Below are 19,424 nucleotides of genomic sequence, written 5' to 3'. Positions count from 1 at the left end.
AAGTGGTCTGTTGTGTCATTTAGGGCCTCTGTTGCCGTACTGATCTTCTGTCTGGAAGATGTGTCCGTTGATGTCAGTGAGGTGTTAAAGTCTCCTAGTATTATAGTATTCCTGTTAATTTCTCCCTTTATGTCTGTAACTATTTGTTTTATATATTTAGGTGCTCCTATATTGGCTGTATATATGCCAACTAGTGTAATATCCTCTTCTTTATTGATCCCTTTATCATTATATAATGTCCTTCTTTGTCTTTATGGACTTTGTTTTAAGTCTATTTTGTCAGATATGTGTATTGCTAACCCCGCTTTCTTGTTGTTTCCAGTTGCCTGAAATAGCCTTCCATCTGCTCACTTTCAATCTGTCTGTGTCTTGTGCCCTGAAGTGAGTCTCTTATAGGCAGCATATTGTAGGTTCTTGGTTTTTTTTTCTTTTTTATCCATTCAGCCACTCTGTCTTTTGATGGGAGCATTTAGTCCACTGATATTTAAAGTAATTATTGATAAGTATGTACTTACTGCCATTTTAAACCTTGTTTCCCAGTTGACTTTGTAGTTCTCTATATCTTTCCCTTTGGCCATTTTAATTATGCTACGTCTTGGTGTCACTCTGTTTGGGTTCTTCTTGTGTGGGACCCTCTGTGCTTCCTGTACCTGGATATCGCTTTTCTTCTTTAGGTTTGGGAAGTTTTCAGCCATAATTTCTTCAAATACATTTTCTATCCCCTTTGCTCTCTCCTCTTCTTCTGGTACCCCTATTATGCATATGACTGTGCACATTATGCCTATGATTATGCATATTACGCATGCTTTCTATTATCCTATATAAAGGATGATATAATGTTTCATATATTTCTTATATAATGTCTCATATGTTTTCTTCAGTTTTAAAAATTTGTCTTTCTGTCTGCGGTTCTGATTTGGTGATTTCCGTTATTCTATCTTCCAGATCACTTATTTATTCTTCTGCTTTGGTTAGTCTGCTATTTATTGCTTTTAGTTTGTTTTTTATCTCAGCAATTGAGTTGTCTAGATTTGATTGATTTCTCTTTATAGTTTCTAGTCCTTGTTGCAGGGATCTGCATTTCTATCAATAATCTTTCTTAATTTCTTTAGCCTTTCTCTTACCTCCTTTCTGAATCTGGGGACTAGTAGACTGGTGAGGTCTCTTTCATTATTTGTTCCTTCGGGGGATTTCTCTTGTTCTTTTCGTTGGGAAGAGTTCCTCTGTTTTTCATTCCACTTAACTTTCTTTCTCTCTGAATTTAGGAGAAGCATGAATCTACTGTGTTCTTGAAGGGGTGTTTTTAGGTTGGAGGATCCCTGTGTAGATGGTATGAGTCCAATATTTTTCGTGCAAGGGCTGGTTTTGGTGTGGGTGCTTGCCATGTATTTCCTTAAAGTGTGCTGGCCCTTGTTCCCTTGATAGGGGGTGTGTTTGAAGTTGTGTTGACCAGAGCCTGCACTGGTTGTTGGCTGGGGCCTCCTCTTTGCTCGATGGCTGTCACAGCCCTGTTGGGGCTGGGGTCTGCTTCCCAGCTGTTGGAGTAGAAGCCCCGAGGGTCAGGTTCAGTCAGGTTCCATTGCCCCTGAGCACACGCCCAGATGCAAAGGAGGTGACCACTGAAGCTAATGAGGTCCGTGTGGTCACCAAAAACCTATGTGCCTCCCGTGCAGGCATCTATGGTCCTGCCCAGAAGCAGCCCAAGGTTGCATCCCTTGCTCTGTTGTGTTTTCATCCCAGACCTAGTGCTGGGCTGTGGTGTGGAGTAGGCTGGTGCTGGGGGCCGGGGCCCTGTGGCTACAGGAATTGAGGTGGTTGTGCCGCTGCCTGGAACCTGGGCTGCCTCTGTGAAAGACCTCTCCCAGGACCTGTCAGCTCCAGATCTGGCTCCAAGCTATGGTGTTGTGTGAGCGGAGCAGGTGTGCTCCCACCGTGAAATGAACGGCTGCATACTCCTGCCAAGAGCCCGTCCAACCGAGATGCAGTGCCCAGCTGCTGTGCCTTTCCATGGTGCTATCTGGTGCACGTGCTGGCAAAGTCCACCATAGGCAGACCTGCCCCCACTGTGTGCACACTGACAATGGGCACTGTGGCAGGACCTGCCCCCACTATGTGTGGGCTGACAATGGGCTCCTTGGTTTGGCCCAGACCATACCCCAGGCCCTCCGGGCTGTCTCCACACATCTAGATCAAGTCCTCTCCCTGGACCTGTATACCTAAGATTCAATGCTCAGCTGCTGTGCGCATCTGTGGCCCCACCACCTTGTGTGTGCTTTGGATTGGGAAGTGCAGCAAGGCAGCAGCCGCCAGTGCCAGTCTCTCTCTGCCCTGATTGTTAGCAAGCCAGCATCCATGCGTTCCTTGTGAGTAGAATTTAGGCTTTTCCATCCCCTCCATCTATCCCAGTGGCTTTTCCGGCAGGCAAGGGGGCTCCCCGAGGCAAGGGTCTGCCTATGTGTACCTTTCCTCCTCTCTCCCAGGGGTGCCAGGACCGTCCTCATACCTTTAAAATTTTTTCTGTCCTTCCTGGATACGTAGAGATATTCCTTGCAGCTTAGGTTGTGTAGGAGATGTTCTGCCAGTTTCCAGTTGGCTTTCTGTGAGAATTGCCTCACATGTAGGGGTATTTTTATTGTGTTTGTGGGGAGAGGTGAGCTCCACATACTCCTGCTCCACCATCTTGATCCCCCTCCCCATTTGGGAGACTTTGAATTGCATCAAAGTGTCCCATATAAAAACAGATACACTAGACTAAATTAGAATTTCAGAATCCAGTGATAGTCAACTATTGCAAGTGCCTGTCATTTTTTAGAGAGCACAGGATATGCCATGTTTTTCCAGATTTTGTGGGAAAAAAAGGTAGAGCATCATGTACATTTTAGATTATCGCTGGCCCCAAACAGGCTACATGAAGTAGATAATTAAAGAATCATCTGGTGGTGTTACGGAAATGCAAAGTTCATTGACATAATTTATTCCTCAAAGCCTGCTTTTATTCTAAAGAAAACTGGCAAAGGTCACTCATTTACATCATATGGGAACATATCCACCAGCAGTAGATGCCAGAGTGATATCGTAACAAGGAAACAATGTGGCTGTTCACGTAAAAACCCATCTCACAATACTTTCAAAGTCTATAGTTAGAATTATATGTGGGGGTGTAGCAAAAAAATAGTTACAATGAGTGGATAACAAGAGCCAACCTAGGACCACTTCAATTCTCCCTGTCTGATAATTTTTGAAGCCTTGAAACACACTTATTTAATTTTTAAATAGTCTTCACGCAGATGGGATTTTCAAACTGTATCAGAGAATCATACCATCACAAATGTCATAGTCTATGAGCAAAAACCCTGTAAGGAATCCCTGCCTTCTCGCCCCTTTCCATCCTTTGGCCTCAAAAGAAGTTTTCACGGTGGATGTAATTTTCTGTTTAGAGGCTGTGGTAGTCCCCAAGAATGGGCTCATCACCTAGAGCTGTTAAAATTTACACTGTGCTGGGGGAAGGGAGCACACTGAGTACTCTGACAGGGAGCACTATCTACAATTGTTTCTCTTCTTTCCCATTGCTTGACACTGACAGTAAAGTCATTTCTAGTTAATTAACGAGCTTCTTAAAGGAACAAAGAAAAACATGTTTCGATTACCATTTCTATGAAGGCACAGCAATATCTCATAAGTTCTCTTGGATAATGTTACCAGATTAAGTCAATTTTACTTTCTGAAAGTAAATTCACATAGGATCTCTACTTGAGTTGTACATATTTGTGTTTGAACCAAAAGCATTTGAGTATTTGTGTTTAATTTAGCAGTATCACAAATGTCTGTTATTCTCCTTTCCCATTTCTCCGTGTTAAACAAAGCCACTAGCACTGACCTCCAAAACGTCCACCCCAAAACAGAAATATAAAAGAAGTAAAAGTTGTTCCCGGTAAACCTTGCCAAACAACATTCAAGAAAAATAGCTTATCAGCCTGCCTCACCTAAACAGACACAGCACCTGATACATGCAGTGCCTAAACTGCCTAGCTCATATAAGCTGTGTTCATACAGGTGTTTACCCATACATAGCCTTAGCGTCCCTTCCCCAATGTATGTTAGAAAGAGCTGACGGGCACCCACTGCTGTAACTAAATATATTTTTAAATCCTAAAATAACTCCTGATAATCATCGCAGGGAAAGAATAAATGATACGACCTTTAGTTCTGACAGGAGAATATCTGACCCTTCCCAAGTAAAGTTATAATAGAACTCCAGGGTTTGCCTTTTGGTGAAAGAAGTTGACCTCAATCACCATTAGTGGATTTGTCCATTACAGAAGCAACAGTTGGGACAGACATCAGGTCTTGATATCGGATTCCATCCAGTGATTGTATACAGATGCTTCCTAAATCCATCTTGAGGTTTCGTAATAGGCTCTACTGTAAACACGTGGCTCCATTTTCATACCCTGCATTTACATGTGTCTCATAAATAATTTTCCAAAATTATCCAAGTAACAGCAATGTGCCCAAACAGAGTCACTCCAAAAAATCACTACTTCCTTCAACAGGCTTAGAACTACAAACACAGTCTGTTATCCTTACTAGTATATTCAAATTTAACCATGGTGCAAATTTGGTCTGTTGTATTTTCTTCAGGTTATTTATGTAGCCATGCCACGTTGCAGGGTGCTGGGAAAATAATCCCACTGCTTGTATAGCATTAAGTTTGCCTAAGCCAGCAAACACGCAATATCACATCAAATCTCTTTTGGATATACAGACAGATCTTCCGTTTTCCGCACCAATCAGCAAAAGAGGTGTTTGTAAAACTGCAATAATAAAAAAAAAAAACTAAAGTATATTGTATATTCTCCTTTCCCTTTCTCTGTCCTTTCTAGGAAGATGCAAACAAAATATAAATGCAGTAATATCAAATTCAGATTCTGCTCACTTTTAACTTTTGGAATTCCGTAAAGAGCCATAAAGTCTGCAATATTTCTCTTTAGAGAAAAAGAGCCATAAAGTCTGCAATATTTCTCTTTAGAGAAAAAGAGCCATAAAGTCTGCAATATTTCTCTTTAGAGTGTTTAAAAATAAAAGAAGGAAACGTTTTCAACTAACGTCTAGCATTTTATACCACCTTTTATATACACAAATACTTCACTTATTAAGGATAAGTTTATATTTATACCTTAAAATGAATCCGAGGGCCTTACCTGGCTTCAGCTTGGATTAGTTCTAATTACTGGTTGTACTGGAAATTATTTAAATGGCACTTTAAAGAGGTCCTCTATGATCTCAACTTTTTAGTAACTGCGGATGGCTTTCCAGTTAGTCTGAATAAGGAAGACTGAATTATTATTAATTTTCTTTGGAGACTCTTGTGGGTGATCAAAACACAAAGTCTGGAGCCAGGGTGCCTGGGAGTAAACCCTGGTTTGGCACCTATAGGTTCAGTTACCTCTTAGGCAAGTGACTTAACACATCTGTGCTTCCACCTTCTCATCTGTGAAAACTGGAATAATATTCATAGTACCTAGTTTATAGAATTGCCACTATTAAAGGAGTTGACGTTTTAAAGTGCCTGACACATAGTAATCATTATATACATTTGTTTTCAAATTAACAGCTAAAATTCGCTTATTGAGTTTGCTTTAATTTCTCTTAGACTTGCATGAAATTACAGCAATAAAGCTTACCTGTACCCACCGCTTAGGTTTTTGAAGTGGTCCCTAAAATATGGCAATGGTTATGGATTTAGGGAGGAACTAGTCCATTGCTATGTGTTAATTTATGTGTTAAATTTCACGTGTTATTAGGAAAAAGAATTAGCACACGAAAGAAGCACATTAGCACATTAAAAAGGGGTTGGGGCAGGTGAAGCCAGCTTGTGTTCTGAGGAAGATCATCCGGAGGCACCACCATCAACGGGAAGCCCAGGAATGTGGGCAATCTCAGGTCTCCAGGTCTCGTGAAGAGAACGGCCTCCTGAAACATGCAGCCGGGAGAACCCTGCTGTCACTCTCCTACACTCAGGAGGCTGACCCAGCTTTTGAGCACCGTGGGCTCCTAAGGCTATGGTCACGCGGATGCGGCCATCAAGTGGCAGGCCCTGACAGTTATGTGGCAGGCCCAGACCTACTGGCCATGTCAGCACCATGAGCCCTTAAACCCTGAGCTCGTGTAGTCTCTCTGGACCTATTGCCACTATGATCATGTGGTAGATCCAGCTTTTCAAGTCTCTAGAGCATGGCAGACTCCTAAACCCTGCCCATCATGTAGATTCATCCTGTATGTGGCCCTCACTAGCTAGTGGCATGTGGAAGCCTCAGCCCTCCAAGTCACAAAGGTGACCTGCTTCTGAGTGTCGTATGGATGCTATGGAAGGTCACATATCCCCCTTGGTCACACATCAGGCTCAGCCATCTCCATTTCGTGAAGATTGCTGGCTACCAGAATCTTCAGATCCCTGAGTCAACACGGATGTGGCCGCTACCATCACATGGCAGGCAAAGCGCCTGCCGTCACGTGAACACCGCACCTACCCTTCGGCTGTTGGCTGTGTATATTCTACGGTCATGGGACATGCTGCGGTCTCCTGAGGCTCACTTCTCTCAGTCACAGTTCACGATAGAGGGCTCCTGAACCCTGAGGTCACCTGCATCCTTCTACTCTGTGGCCTCCGCCAGCCAAGCCCCTGGAAGTCAGGTAGGGCCCCACAGCGGCGCGTTGCGTTACGTTACGTTACGTAGGACGCGCAGTCACGTGACGCCATAAGGTCGCGACCGAGGGGGGCGCCCTTTCAGCGTGTGGAGAGCCTGCCAAATGGTCGGTAGCTCGGCTTAGCCTTCTGAGGAGTCAGACCGAGGGGTGAAGAAGACCTTTAGCATTCAGGTACTTGTCCTGGCTGACGGGGAACTTTGATGAGGCTCTGGCTCCGATGCCAATCGTTCCACCGACTTTCATATTCTGCCACGGTAGGCGGTAGACTGTAGGCGGTAGTCGGGTAGGAGGGGCGCCCGCCGGTACTAGAGGTTTACTCAGAATTGGCGGGACAGCGGGCGGCAGGCGTTCATGGGCTCCTCTCGGCAGCTAGGCTCGGGAAACTGGGTGGACCCCTCCCTTCCCCCTTCGTTCCCAACCCCCACATTAAAGCCCTACTCTTGCTTATCTCTCTTCCGTATTCGTATTCACTGCCTGCCATGTGATGGCGTCCTCTGTGCTCCTCTGACCACGTTTGTTATTAGGGACACCAGAGAACTCCTAGATGCCAGTTCGTATTGATGATTTCAAATCTGATGTGAATTTCTGTCTCTTAATTTGTTCTGTAGAGAGAGGCAAGGAGAGAGACTTTTTTTAATTTGATATTTTTTCAGTAAAAGTGTGAAAGTAGCCAGCACCTTAAGGTTCAGAATTTGTTTTCTGTATTTGCTTTGCCGATCAGTAGCTTTTCGAAGTGTGTGTGGGGTGGGATGCCATAATCTTTTACTGCTTGGACTCTCTAAACGGCTTATATTAGTCCAGCCAGACACTATTGCCTTCTGATTTTCCTCCTGACTTTCTAACCATTCCTTGTTACATTCCTTGAAAGCTCTCCCCTTTCCTTCGTGTGGGAAAAAAACAGTGAATTTATTTAAGAAAACCATATTAAGTAAAATTATAGATGATACATTTCATAAAAATCACGTAGATGGTACTTAATGAGTAAAATGCAGCAAGTAAAAGATGGTGTTTACATTTGTGAGGGATTTAAATATGGTTTGAGAGATGGTTAAAGCGGTGATATATATATTTTTTCTTATATAATAGCCATTTCTTTCCTCTCATTTCAGCACTTTCAGGTTTGCTCTACAAGACACTATGTCTGAGAGACAGCAACAACAAAAATGTTTTTATCCATCGAAGAAATATGGGACATACAAAAATGAAGGTAAAAAGGATTTCTATATTGTCATATTTTTAAGATAATATGCCACTTGAATCTCAAAGAATAGGGTAGTGTCTTAGCTTGTTCAGGCTGCTGTAGTAGAACACCATGGACCGGGTGGATTACAAATTACAAAAATTTATTCTTCACGGTTCTGGAGTCTGTGAAATCCAAAATCAAGGCACCAGTAGGTTCAGTGTCTGGTGAGAGCCTGCTTCCCGGTTCATAAAGGGCTGTCTTCACGCTGTATCCTCACATGGCAGAAAGGGCAAGGGAGCTCTCTGGGTCCTCTCTTGTAAAGGCACTAATCACATTCATGACGGCATCTCCCTCGTGACCTAATCACCTACCAAAGACTCTACCTGCAAATACTGTCACCTTGGAGACTAGGTTGGTACATAAACATTCAGTCTGTAGCAGGTAGTTTCCTCAAGCTATATGGGAAAGGAACATTTTTCCACAGACCACTGGAAGTACTAGTGTTCCTCAGAAAACCTGTTGGGAAAGCCTGTTCAAAGTCAATCTCTTCTGCTGCATTAATACCTTGTACCTTTGTTTACTAAGAAGAATGTATGCTTACTAATAATTATAATCTGTTCTTCTCATTAAGAAACCACTTATTGCTAACTCATGTTATCTTATGTCATTAGTCATTCTCTCTTTTGCTTAATCTTTCCAGTTTTTCACTCTTTACATATAACCTCAATTTATGTTTCTGATATCATGACGGCAAGCAATAAGTGCATATGTGCTAGTCATTAGGAAGTCTTAAAAATAAAATAAAATGCCCCACTCTTGAAGAGATGATACAACTTACCCGTAAGGATGAGTGGATGAAATAGCTCTCATTTTATACCAATTTTCCACTCTTTTTCAAAACTAGTTTGTTATTATTATTTAATCATTATAGCTGCCATTTTTGAGTTCCTGTTTTATGTCAAGCACTGTGGCAACCTTGTCATACCAGTTTTCTCGTTTAATCCCCAGAAAAATCCTGAGAGGATGTTAGTTTAATTTACAGATAAGATACAAGAATCAAGATAGGCTAGATTATGCTGTGGTAATAGACAGTCCCCGTATCTCAGGGGCTCATTCCTCACTTCGACTACATGTCCATGGCAGGTGCATGCCCCTCACAGGATGGTGGACTTTGGGGGTCTGAGCCATTCTTACTGGAATGACTTGGAGACCCAAACTGACAGAGCAGCCATCATCTAGAAAGCTGTCAGTCTCTGTGCCTGAGGGGAAGAGGACCCTGCAAGGTCTCAATCCAACAAGCATATGTTCTGGCCCAGAAATAGCACATGTCACTCACAGCCCATTAACCAGAACCAGTCACATACACAGCCCTGCCCAAACAAAGGAGGTCAAGAAGTACCAGCTCTTCCAGGTCGCCGGAACAGGGACCAATGGAAACACATGGCAAACAGCACTACCGCACGATGGAATTGAGGCTCAGAGAGGTAAACTACTCGCCTAAAATCACATACGCAGTAAGTGACAGAACTTCACTGGATTATTCTATCAAATACTTGACAAGTCGATGTCTGAGATTGCTTGTGTCTGAATCACCTTGATGAGGGAGGTCTCTAGCCCTGTTCAGGCACCCGACGTAGTTGGTCAGCCGGGGCACTGCGGTAGCTGTTATATAGCTCCCTTTTACTCTTTCCCCTCGGCAACGTTATTTCGGAAGGAAAGTGGGTTCTTGCAAATGACTCTGACTCTTCCTATACACCGTACGTAGACCACATGCCCTTACTGCTCCCTTTAAAATGTGAATTTTTCCCTTTCATTGCTGGATTTTCCTGAAAACGAGTTGGTTGCCCGGCATTCTCCAAAGGTCACCAATAAGGTTCCTCTTTGTTGTTGTTATTGTTGATGAGTGTCATTATGAACTCCTGGCCTTTGAACATGTTGGTGGGCTTCAAACCACTGTTATGTGGTGTTGAGAAGAGGAGTGAAATGATTTGACTTGCTCTCTGCTGCTGGGTTGAAAAGAGACAGGTAAGGGAGCCAGGATGAAAGCAGAGGGGCCAGCTGGACAGCAGTACAGTCCAGGAGGTAGCTGTTGGTATCTTGGCCAGGGTGGTGGTAATGAAGGTGGTGAGAAGTGGCTGGCTTCTGGACATACTTTGAGAGAGGGGCCGAGAGAATCTCCTGACCAGTTGGATGTGGAGTGTGGGAGAAAGAGAGCACGCCAGGCCCCCTCCGAGGTTTGGGGACTGAGCAAGTGGCATTTGTGGGTCAAATGCCCTATCTGTGTTTCCTTTCACTTCCAGTGCCACACACGGAAAGTCCCAAGGTTGTGAGTAGCAGGATTGCCCTGACAGCGGGCCACACAGGGAAAGCGAGGGCTCCCCAGAGGAGTTCATCTGAGGCCTGGTCGTAATCACTCCATCGTGGAGTGATCAGCAGTGGGCGGATCTTTGCTCATAAGCGTGCCCTGAGACAACATGGAATAGTTAATGTACAAAAGGCACAGCACACAAACCTAGAGAACCTTAAGTATTACAACCCAAAGGAAGCTGGTTTGTAACAGTGTAATTACCATAATCCTCCCTCCCCACAAGCCACTAGTATGATTATCTGCTGGTTCACTGTTTCAGTGGAATGCGTTAAAAATAAAATACCCTCAGTGAATCCACCCATGGGAGAGAGAATTGACGCGATCTTATTTCTGCAGGTGCGGAAAAACTTCCAAATCTTTTCCCATGGTGAATTAGATATGCTGGAGGGGAGAATTTGTGGGTGGAGGGGTGAACAGCAACACAACTACTAGGAGTGAAGACAAGGTGAGGTATACCCAGGACACTTTCTAAGCGTGCCTGTAGCTTCAGTATCCAGTACAGTAGATGTCAGAGTAAAGAAAATGAACAAGAGCCAAAGAGAGGCCTTACAGAATGGTGAAAGGATCAGTACACCAGGGAGACATAAAGATCCTAAATGTGTATGCACCAAACAATGGAGCCTCAAAGTACATGAAGCAAAAACTGATGGAGATGAAAGGAGAAAGTGCCAGATCTATAATTATAGTGGGGGCTTTCCACACCTACCTCCCCCTTAGCAAGTGACAGAATTACTAGAGAGAAAATCAGCAAGGATATAGGAGACCTGAATAACACAGTAAACTAATGAGATCTGCATGACATAAATAGAACAGTCTGCCCAACAACAGCAGAATACAGTTTTTTTCCCCGAGGGTCTCTGTAACATTCACCAAGTTAGACCATCTCCTCGACCATCAGACAAACCTCAATAAATTCAAAAAGGATTGAGGGACTTCCCTGGTGGCACAGTGGTTAAGAATCCACCTGCCACTGCAGGGAACACAGGCTCAAGCCCTGGTCAGGAAGATCCCACATGCCGCGGAGCAGCTAAGCCCGTGCGCCTCAACTATTGATCCTGCGCTCTAGAGCCCGCGTGCCACAACTACTGAAGCCCGCATGCCTAGAGCCCGTGCTCCGCAATAAGATAAGCCGCCACAACAAGAAGCCCGTGCACCTCAACGAAGAGTAGCCCCCGCTAGCCGCAAGTAGAGAAAGCCCGTGTGCAGCAACAAAGACCCAATGCGGCAATAAATAAAGAAATAAATTTATTTAAAAAAAATTAAAATTAAAAAAATGATTTCAAATCTCCCAGAGTGTGTTCCCTGGCCATGATGGAATCAAATTAGAAACCAGTAATGGAAAGCAAAAAGAAGAATCCCTAAACACTGGGAAATGGTGGTTGACACATCATTCCAGGTTATCATTCACACCCTTGTTATAGAAGGGCTGAAATTAGGAAGAGTTGCCTGCTGAGCTGAAAGGCATTTCAGGCTGGCCCGAAAGAGAGCTCACTCTGGGTCTTTCAAACAGAGTATTGTTCAGGGCAAGGCTGGAGGGAGGGAGACAGTTCAGGAGGCCGTTACATCAGTGCCACCTGACATTACAGCTCCAAGTGCACTGGCAAAGGAAGTCCAGCTAGCTTGCTGGTTGTTAGTGGAATCGGTTTGGCGGCTCCTTGGATTTGGGAAGCATGAGACAGGTATTGGTGTGGTTGCTGGAAAGTCCTGAGAGAAGGCAAGATTCGGGTGCCTTCCTGGTATATATATGACTGGTGTCCAGTCTAACCCATGGACGCATACACCTCGGTTCTTTATCAGTCCTGTTCCACTGTTTTAAAAGTTTCAATGCAGTTGTCCTCTCCTCCTTCTCCTCCCTCTTTGTCCTCCTTGTCGTCCTCTTCCTCATCCTGCTCCTCCTCGATTCTTCCCCTGATAGTGCCATCTGTCGGATAAGGCTGTCCTCTCTGGACAGGCAGAAGAGTGTCCTTTCTGAGGCTTGTGGGACTGGTCCCTTAGGCCAGGTTGGCACTTTGCCTGCCCTACCATGCTGTTAGCCTAAGACATGGTACGTGGTAAGTGGACCACAGATGTGTCTGCAAACTTGTATTTTTGTTCCTCTTTTCAGAATACAGTGATGGTGGTAGACCAGCTCAAGGAAGAAAGAAAGGTTGGAGTTCTTTCCCAGGTAATTCTGGCGAGAGGAGCCCCCATTATGAACACGATAGATGTGAGCCTCAGCCCTCACAGCTCAAGGAAGATGATGGAAAGGTCGTGAAGAAGGATGTCCAGGAGGACCCCGAAGTAAGACAGTAAGTGACCAGGCAGCAGGGTTTGTGCACAGCAGCCCCTGGGACTATGCACCTCTCTCTCGCTCCGTCGACTTGTTTTTCTTCTCTCACTGCAAATCTGAGGCATGCTAGAAGTGAAATAATGGTTGAGCAATCCTAATTGTAGTGCTGGTGTCAAAGACACGAGGGTGTACAGAAGACTTTCTTAGCACTTATGGCCACTCACCCGCCTTCTCTCCACATCCCCCCTGCAGCTCTCCCTGTACCATCCAAGGCAACAAAAGAGGAGTGAGATGGCACAGTGAAGGCCGCATGCATACTACTGTGTGGAGAAAGACAAAACCTCTGGAGAGAAAAATGGGGGAGAGCACACAAGATGGAACCCCAGGGAGCTGGTTCAGGGTCACAGTGAGTATCCTGAAAAATGTATGGAATGTGCAAGAGAGAAAAGCCCCGGGGGAGTTGTGTTGGTCTCATGTAGAGATGCTGGGTTATTTCACTGGGGACAGTTTGTAATCTGTCCCTTTTACTAGCAGCAGTTAACAGTCTTGTTCATCTAAGGGCAGATTCAGAGAAGCAATGTAAAGGGAACAGGCTGACCGTGAGGAGAACGGAGGAGCCTGTCTCAAAGCAAAGGTGGAAACTACTGCCAAGGATATGGAGCAACTCCACATTGGAGGTCTCAGCTTGGCAAGCTGAGTGTGGGAGATGGAGGGCCGAGCCTCTGGAGACCTTGTCTGAGGGGCAAGCAGTGTCTGCACCGGGTAGGATCTCCTGGAAATTTATAAAAGGAAGATCATCACTGACACCTTGATTATGTGGAAGAGAGTTTGACTGGAGAGAAAGAGTATTTAGGAAATCCGTATTATGCACACCCATAAGAAATCATGCCAGTGGTCCCTTCTTTACAAGCCCTTTCAAGCTCAGTAGAAGGCCGGAAAAGAACAGGAAAAGGTTCGTCCTCCAGCCTAAATTCCCTGTTGTCTGTCCTCTCTCCCATCGCTTCTTTTCATCCTTAGATTCCTCATGGGATAAAGTATGACAGGACATGGCTAATGAGCTCAATCCAGAGACAATGCAGTGTCCCCTTCACTCCAGTGGACGTAAGACAGGATGCCGAAGCCAGACGCGTGGGCACAGGGAAGGGGGAGAGAGAGACCTGGTTCAGCAGGGTCTGCTGGCTTCTGAAACTATTGCTGTTGCTTTCAATCCCTGTAGTTCCACTTTGTGAAAAATGAGGCTCGATTCTTTGTCCAGGAAGCTAGCACTGCCTCTGCATTGATGGATGTCAGCTACAAGATTCGTGACGAGGAGAGCCAAGAGGTGTGTGTCGAGGGCGTTACGTGTACCTCATCCTGAGGAAGGAGTACAGGCCAGGGGCTGGTTTTCTTCTTTGGAACTAGAGTTCCTGGTGCTTACCCCACCTCTTCTTGCTGTAGATACCTGTCTTTGTCAGGCCCTCCGCTGTTCCCTACTCTGTGCGGTATAAGTTGAAGCCAGAAGAAATGGAGCAGCTAAAGGTAATGCAGATGCAAGGCATGTTGTGTGCCAGTGCTCAGACCCACCTCTCCTTCCTCCAGACCCCCGTCCCCCTCGCCCCCGATTTCCCGGCCACCACCACAGCCTCAGAGCGGCTCTCTCCATCTCTCACTCTGCAGCTGACTTTGATCAAACGATTTGATGTCTCCAAGCTAGCTCTTGACCTGCAGAGGCTCTACGTTGACCCAGGTACGGCTGACAACAGTAATTCTAGGGCATGCGAGGGCAGAGGGGTCTTCCTGGAGGGAGACTTAGGGATGGTAACGTGGGGAGGGGCTGGTGCTGGCCTCACACCCCACTCAACCATCTGATTACCTCCCCTCTCCTTCCTGAAGACTTGGTGGGCTATGATATTGATATAATTCTGAATCGAAGAAGCTGCATGACTGCCACCCTGCAGGTCATCGAAAAGTATTTCCCTGAGGTGAGGCTGTAGGCCCAGTGCTGGTATTAGGGTAGGGGGTGGAAGAGATGGGGAGGAGGGCAGATTTGTCTCCAAGGTCCTAGATAGTAACCTTCACTCTACCTCTTCTTGCCCCAAAGCTGTTGTCCTTGAACTTGAGCAGCAACAAACTGTACCAGCTGGATGGCCTGTCTGATATTATACAGATGGCCCCCACGGTCAAGATCCTGAACCTCTCCAAAAATGAGGTGAGAAGAGGGAGCCAGGTCAAAGTTGGGTTGAGAGTGGGGGGGGGCATGTTAGTGGCCATCAGAGTGATGACAGGAGGCAGGTGAAGGTACCTGTGTGGGAGGGAGGGGTCTGGGGGTGCAGGGATCCGGATGTCCCTCTTTCCCTGGGATTCCTTTTCCCACTTCCGCCCCATATTTCTCAGCTGACGTCAATGCAGGAGTTGAGCAAGATGCGAGGGCTGAAGCTTGAAGAGCTGTGGCTGCAAGGGAACCCGTTGTGTGACACCTTCCCAGACCAATCCACCTATGTAAGGTCAGTGTGAACACCCTGCCACCCTTCTTGGTGACCTTCACCCATGGGAGCCTAGACTATCTGTGACAGTGCCCCTTTGCCAAAGGTGGCAGCCCTGGTCTTCTGGGAGGATCACAGGCCCCACCTTCTGCTCTCTCTGTTCCTATCACAAGTGAGGAGTTTTCTTCCCCTGACCTGCTCACCTCTGCAGGCGCTCTGGGGTCTGTTTCCAGCTCTCCGCGCCGAGATATATTCAGAGGGCTTCCTGAGGCAGGGGTGGAAGGCAGAGGGCAGAGGTGGTAGAGGAGACAGAAGGACAGGCCTCTCAGGGGCACTTCCCATCCCTCCCTGCACATGTCACATCATCCCGCCTGGGCCTTCACAGGAGCCCTGGGCAGCCTGAGACAGGTATGATTCCTCAGATAAAGAACCAACTCAGAGAGGTGCAGGGGTCATCGGGAGAGAATACGGTGATCTTCAGAGGGGGCCACGGATCCTCAGCCCCATACTGAGCTGGGACCTGACCCTTTCCTCCTTCTGGGGAAGATGTGACCCCATGGCTGCTCGGTTTCCCATGCCCAAGTCTGGCTGAGCTCACACAGGTGACAAAGTTTCAGCCAGCATCCAGTGGGCCCCCAGCCCAACATGTGCATATTTTCCATTCCCACCTGGTGTGTTTGGGCGATTCTGGAGCAGGTGAAGAGCCGCAACAAGTGTGCCGTTTCCCCTTTCTTCTCTCTTCTTCCCTGACCCCAACCACGGGAGAGCTTCTTTCCCTTCCCTTTGTTGCCTCTCTCTCCCCTGTCTCTGTGCCCCTATGTCTCTCTCATCTCTCCCTTCCTACCTTCACTCCCTTTCTGTCTTCATCCCCTCCATCTCCCTCCTTGAGCCCCACCTCACTCACCTCACTGGCCCAGCATCCTGGGCCATCCCTGGGGGGTGTCGGGGTCTTGCCAGAGTGCTGGACCCCCAGTGAGGTACCAGAGCCCCGGGCTCCCACTCCATCCCCTCTTCTCCCCACAGCCTTCAGAGGGGCCCTGGAGGACGGGACGGAGGAGAAGAAGCCCTGCAGCATGGGTTTGAAATGCTGGTCCCTGTGGCACTAAAAAAGGGAGTCCGAGTAGTCTGGGTGGGAGCTACCTAGGCGAAGGAGAGGAAGGGAGGGAGGGAAGGAATATTAAAGTGAAGGTACTGAGAGAGATGAGGAGACAGTGCCTTTCAGACAGTAAGATGACAGATGCTCAGTGCTCAACAGGCAAGTGGACCGAAAACCCTTAAAATCAGGAGCAGAGATGGGCAAAGGGTGCTGCTGGATTGGCCAGAACACACTGATCTCTGTTTATGGTATTACTGTTTTAACTCAAAGGAAGCATTGCAACCTTGAACTATCAACCACCTGTTCTCTATTTTTGGTTTTGGACAGGGCCATCAGAGAATGTTTCCCGAAGTTGTTACGCCTGGTAAGTGCCTACGAAAATCATTGTCCCTTTCGAATGTCGGTGGCCTCTGCACCTGCCCTCAAGCCCTTTGGGTCTTGCCTAGATCACATATTAGCATCAGAACCTTAACCATTTTGGGGGACATGGTCTCCTGAAAATGACATGGATATACTTGCTGGAAAAATACCCATAAATACACACACGCACACACACAAGTTGAATATAACACTAGAGACTTCCAGGACCTCATGATGAAGACATCCACTGTAAGCTTTCCCATGGAATTTCCAGGGCCCTTTCACACCTGACCTCTGACCCTCACCCTCCTGGGCCCATCATTTTCCCGGATCATCCAGGGCCACTCCCCTGGTCTCCACTCCTGACTTCCTCTTCCCTTCTCCAGGATGGCCAGGAGTTACCGTCACCAGTGACCGTTGACGTTGACACTCCCTACATAGTAAAGCTCTGCAAGGTGAGGAAAAGGATCAAACAACATTTGGGGTGTTGCAGGGAGCCTTTATCTACTGCATAGTCTCAAGTGCCGTTGATTCCAGGGAAGCTACTTTGGATCTGATGAGCTGAAGAGTCTAGTCCTGCAATTCCTGAAGAAGTAAGTATCTCTGGGAAGCTGAGCAAGGGGGGCAGGTCTAGGACAGGTGAGGCCACCTAAGCACAGGTCTGCTCAGGGGAGTTTTCAAGTCCATTTGAGGTCCAGACCACAGAGATAGACTGTTTTCATTGCTCCTCCTTAGGTACTACTTGATCCATGACTATGGAGACAGACAGGTTCTCGCGGGTGCTTATCACGAGGAGGCCTGCTTCTCCCTGACGATTCCCTTCCACCCCAAGGACCAAGCCCCGTGAGTATCATGGCACAGGCTGTGCTCCTGGGCCGTGTGGCTCCCCAGCAGACACAGGCCAGTTCCTGCAAACACCCACCACCCACTGTTGCTCTTTGTCTCCTAGAAGCAGCTTGTGCGAGTATTTCAAGGACAGCAGGAATATGAAGAAGCTCAAGGACCCCTGTGAGTGTGATGGGAAGACTGGGTGGGAAAGGGCGGTGAAGGGGTCAATCATAGGGCCCAGGGCGTGGCAGCCCCTGACCTTCGCTCGCATCCCCTCCCCTCACAGACCTGCGGGTCCAGCTGCTGAAGCACACAAAACGTGTCATTGTGCACACCCTCTGTGTGTTGCCCAAGACTCAGCATGCCTTCAGCTCCTTCGTGGTGGACACGTGGTTCCAGACGGTGAGCGCCTGCTTCCTCCCTCGGGTGGGCCCAGGAAGCCGCAGGTGGGTGGGAGGTGGAGGTGGTGACTGGGCGCCTGGGCTCTTCCCTTTCAGGAAACGATGCTCTGCTTCTCTGTCTGTGGAGTGTTCAAGGCAGGTGAGTGTGTGTAGGCCCCCAGCGCAGATGCCCCACTGCTGCCTCCCCCTGGCCAGGCTCACACCCAGAACCACCGAGCGTCCCTGACCCCTTCCCTTCACTTCACTTTCTTTCCCCTTCCCTTCCCTTCCCTCCCCTTGTATTCCCTTCTGTTCCCTCCCCTCCCCTCCCCTCCGCCCGCCTCCATTTCCCCACTGTGTTCTCCTGCCCTCAGGCTTCCCACAGACAACCCAGGTCTGAGCTGTGTCCATGCCTGTCTGCCGTGCACACCCTGGGCGTTGGTGACACAGGCTGTGGATTTTGGTGGCTCTCATCCCAGATCCTTACTCTGAGAACTTGGGCCATTACTGAACCTCTCAGTTTCCTCATTTGCAAAATGGGGTAGTAGTATCCACCTCTTGGGCGGCTGTGAAAAATGCATCCCGTGAACTTGTGTAGTGGTCGTCTGGGGCCCTGTCACTGGGTGCAGACTGCTCCTATAGATGCCCTCCCCATTCCCGACACCCTGGCCCCCGTGAACAACTGCCCTCTCAGCATGAGTGTCCAGTCACACCCTGACTGGGGACCGCCGTGTGAGCGTGTACAGCACATGCAGCTGTAAGGGGTACTGTTGTTTGTTTGCTGTTGAAGTGGAAGGAAGTTCTAAGGGCTGTGTGCGTTCCTTCACCCGGACCTTCATCGCTACCCCTGCCCGCGACTGCAGGTGAGAGCCCTGTTGTGGGCGGGAATGCCCATCCCCGCCTGGGGCTCAGGGGCGTGGGAATGTGGTGGCAAAGACCTTAGGTTTACTCAGTATTGTGGAAAGCCAGCAGGGGGATCCCAGGAGCAGTCTAGCCTAGTGGTTAAGAAGAACATGGGCCTGGAATCGGCCTATGCGCTCACTCCTTGACCCAACACTCACTCGCTGTGTGACCTTGGTCAATTCACATGACCTCTGTGTGACTCAGTGTCTTCTTCTGAGAATGGGGATCAGACTGTCCACCCCTTGCACTGTGGTAAACGGTAAATGCGAAATTGCCCCTGGTTTGGGGATGAAACTATAAATCAAGTGAAGGTGGTAGACAGTCTCTCCAAAGGTAGGCTCTGTGGGGAGGGGCAGAGGTACCAGTCAAGGAACCTGGGAGACAGACACAGGAGGGACGAGGAAGGAATCTGGTTGCTGAGTGCCAGTGGGAGCAGAGTCAGTACTGGGGGTGTGGGTGTCCATCCACCAGTTGTCTGAGGGCCCATTTTTCCTTCAGTCTGTGCATCGTGAATGACGAGCTGTTTGTGAGGGATGCCGACCCCAGTAAGATCCAGAGTGTGTTCTCCATCCCACTGCCTACACCCACCTCCAGCTCCATGCACCCTCTCTCCCAGCAGCAGCAGGACATCATGCAGGCATCCTCCACCCCATCTGAGGTGAACTGCTAGTGGTCTCAGAAGTGAGTGCTGGGGTTGCATGGGGATAGGAGGGAGCTGGGAGGAGTAGAGGGGTGATTAATGGGAATTTTCAGGTAACTATTTTAAATCTATTTTTCCTTACAAACGTTTACTTGTGAGAAATACCCTAATTTCATACTAATACATTTCCATGTATTGTAAAATACAGGTATCCTATCTTATATACT

General features: G+C 47.5%; 1 protein-coding gene across 1 annotated transcript; it reads left to right on the top strand.

Annotated features, from left to right (window-relative positions):
- The first annotated feature begins 12,883 nt into the window (after nucleotides 1-12,883).
- On the top strand, nucleotides 12,884-19,227 carry LOC136143091 (nuclear RNA export factor 2-like). Its single transcript, XM_065901375.1, has 17 exons — nucleotides 12,884-12,934; nucleotides 13,546-13,629; nucleotides 13,745-13,855; nucleotides 13,966-14,046; nucleotides 14,185-14,254; nucleotides 14,401-14,489; nucleotides 14,609-14,716; nucleotides 14,902-15,011; nucleotides 16,414-16,450; nucleotides 16,833-16,901; nucleotides 16,984-17,039; nucleotides 17,182-17,289; nucleotides 17,396-17,454; nucleotides 17,561-17,676; nucleotides 17,772-17,814; nucleotides 18,445-18,517; nucleotides 19,056-19,227. Exons 1-17 carry the CDS (start codon nucleotides 12,884-12,886, stop codon nucleotides 19,225-19,227), a joined length of 1,437 nt encoding a protein of 478 aa, XP_065757447.1.
- Nucleotides 19,228-19,424: the final 197 nt, after the last annotated feature.

The sequence above is a fragment of the Phocoena phocoena genome, chromosome X (assembly GCF_963924675.1).
Source record: "Phocoena phocoena chromosome X, mPhoPho1.1, whole genome shotgun sequence".
Classification (NCBI taxonomy): domain Eukaryota; kingdom Metazoa; phylum Chordata; class Mammalia; order Artiodactyla; family Phocoenidae; genus Phocoena; species Phocoena phocoena.
Note: the sequence above shows the minus strand (reverse complement) of the source record. Positions and strands in the feature narration are given on the sequence as shown.

Bases quoted from the DNA above. Each gene is read 5' to 3' on its own strand.
- LOC136143091 (XM_065901375.1), top strand. From the start codon at position 12,884: ATGGGGGAGAGCACACAAGATGGAACCCCAGGGAGCTGGTTCAGGGTC. The intron at 12,935-13,545 runs GTGAGTATCCTG...TTTCATCCTTAG, and splicing joins GGAGCTGGTTCAGGGTCACA to ATTCCTCATGGGATAAAGTA. The intron at 16,902-16,983 runs GTGAGGAAAAGG...CGTTGATTCCAG, and splicing joins ACATAGTAAAGCTCTGCAAG to GGAAGCTACTTTGGATCTGA.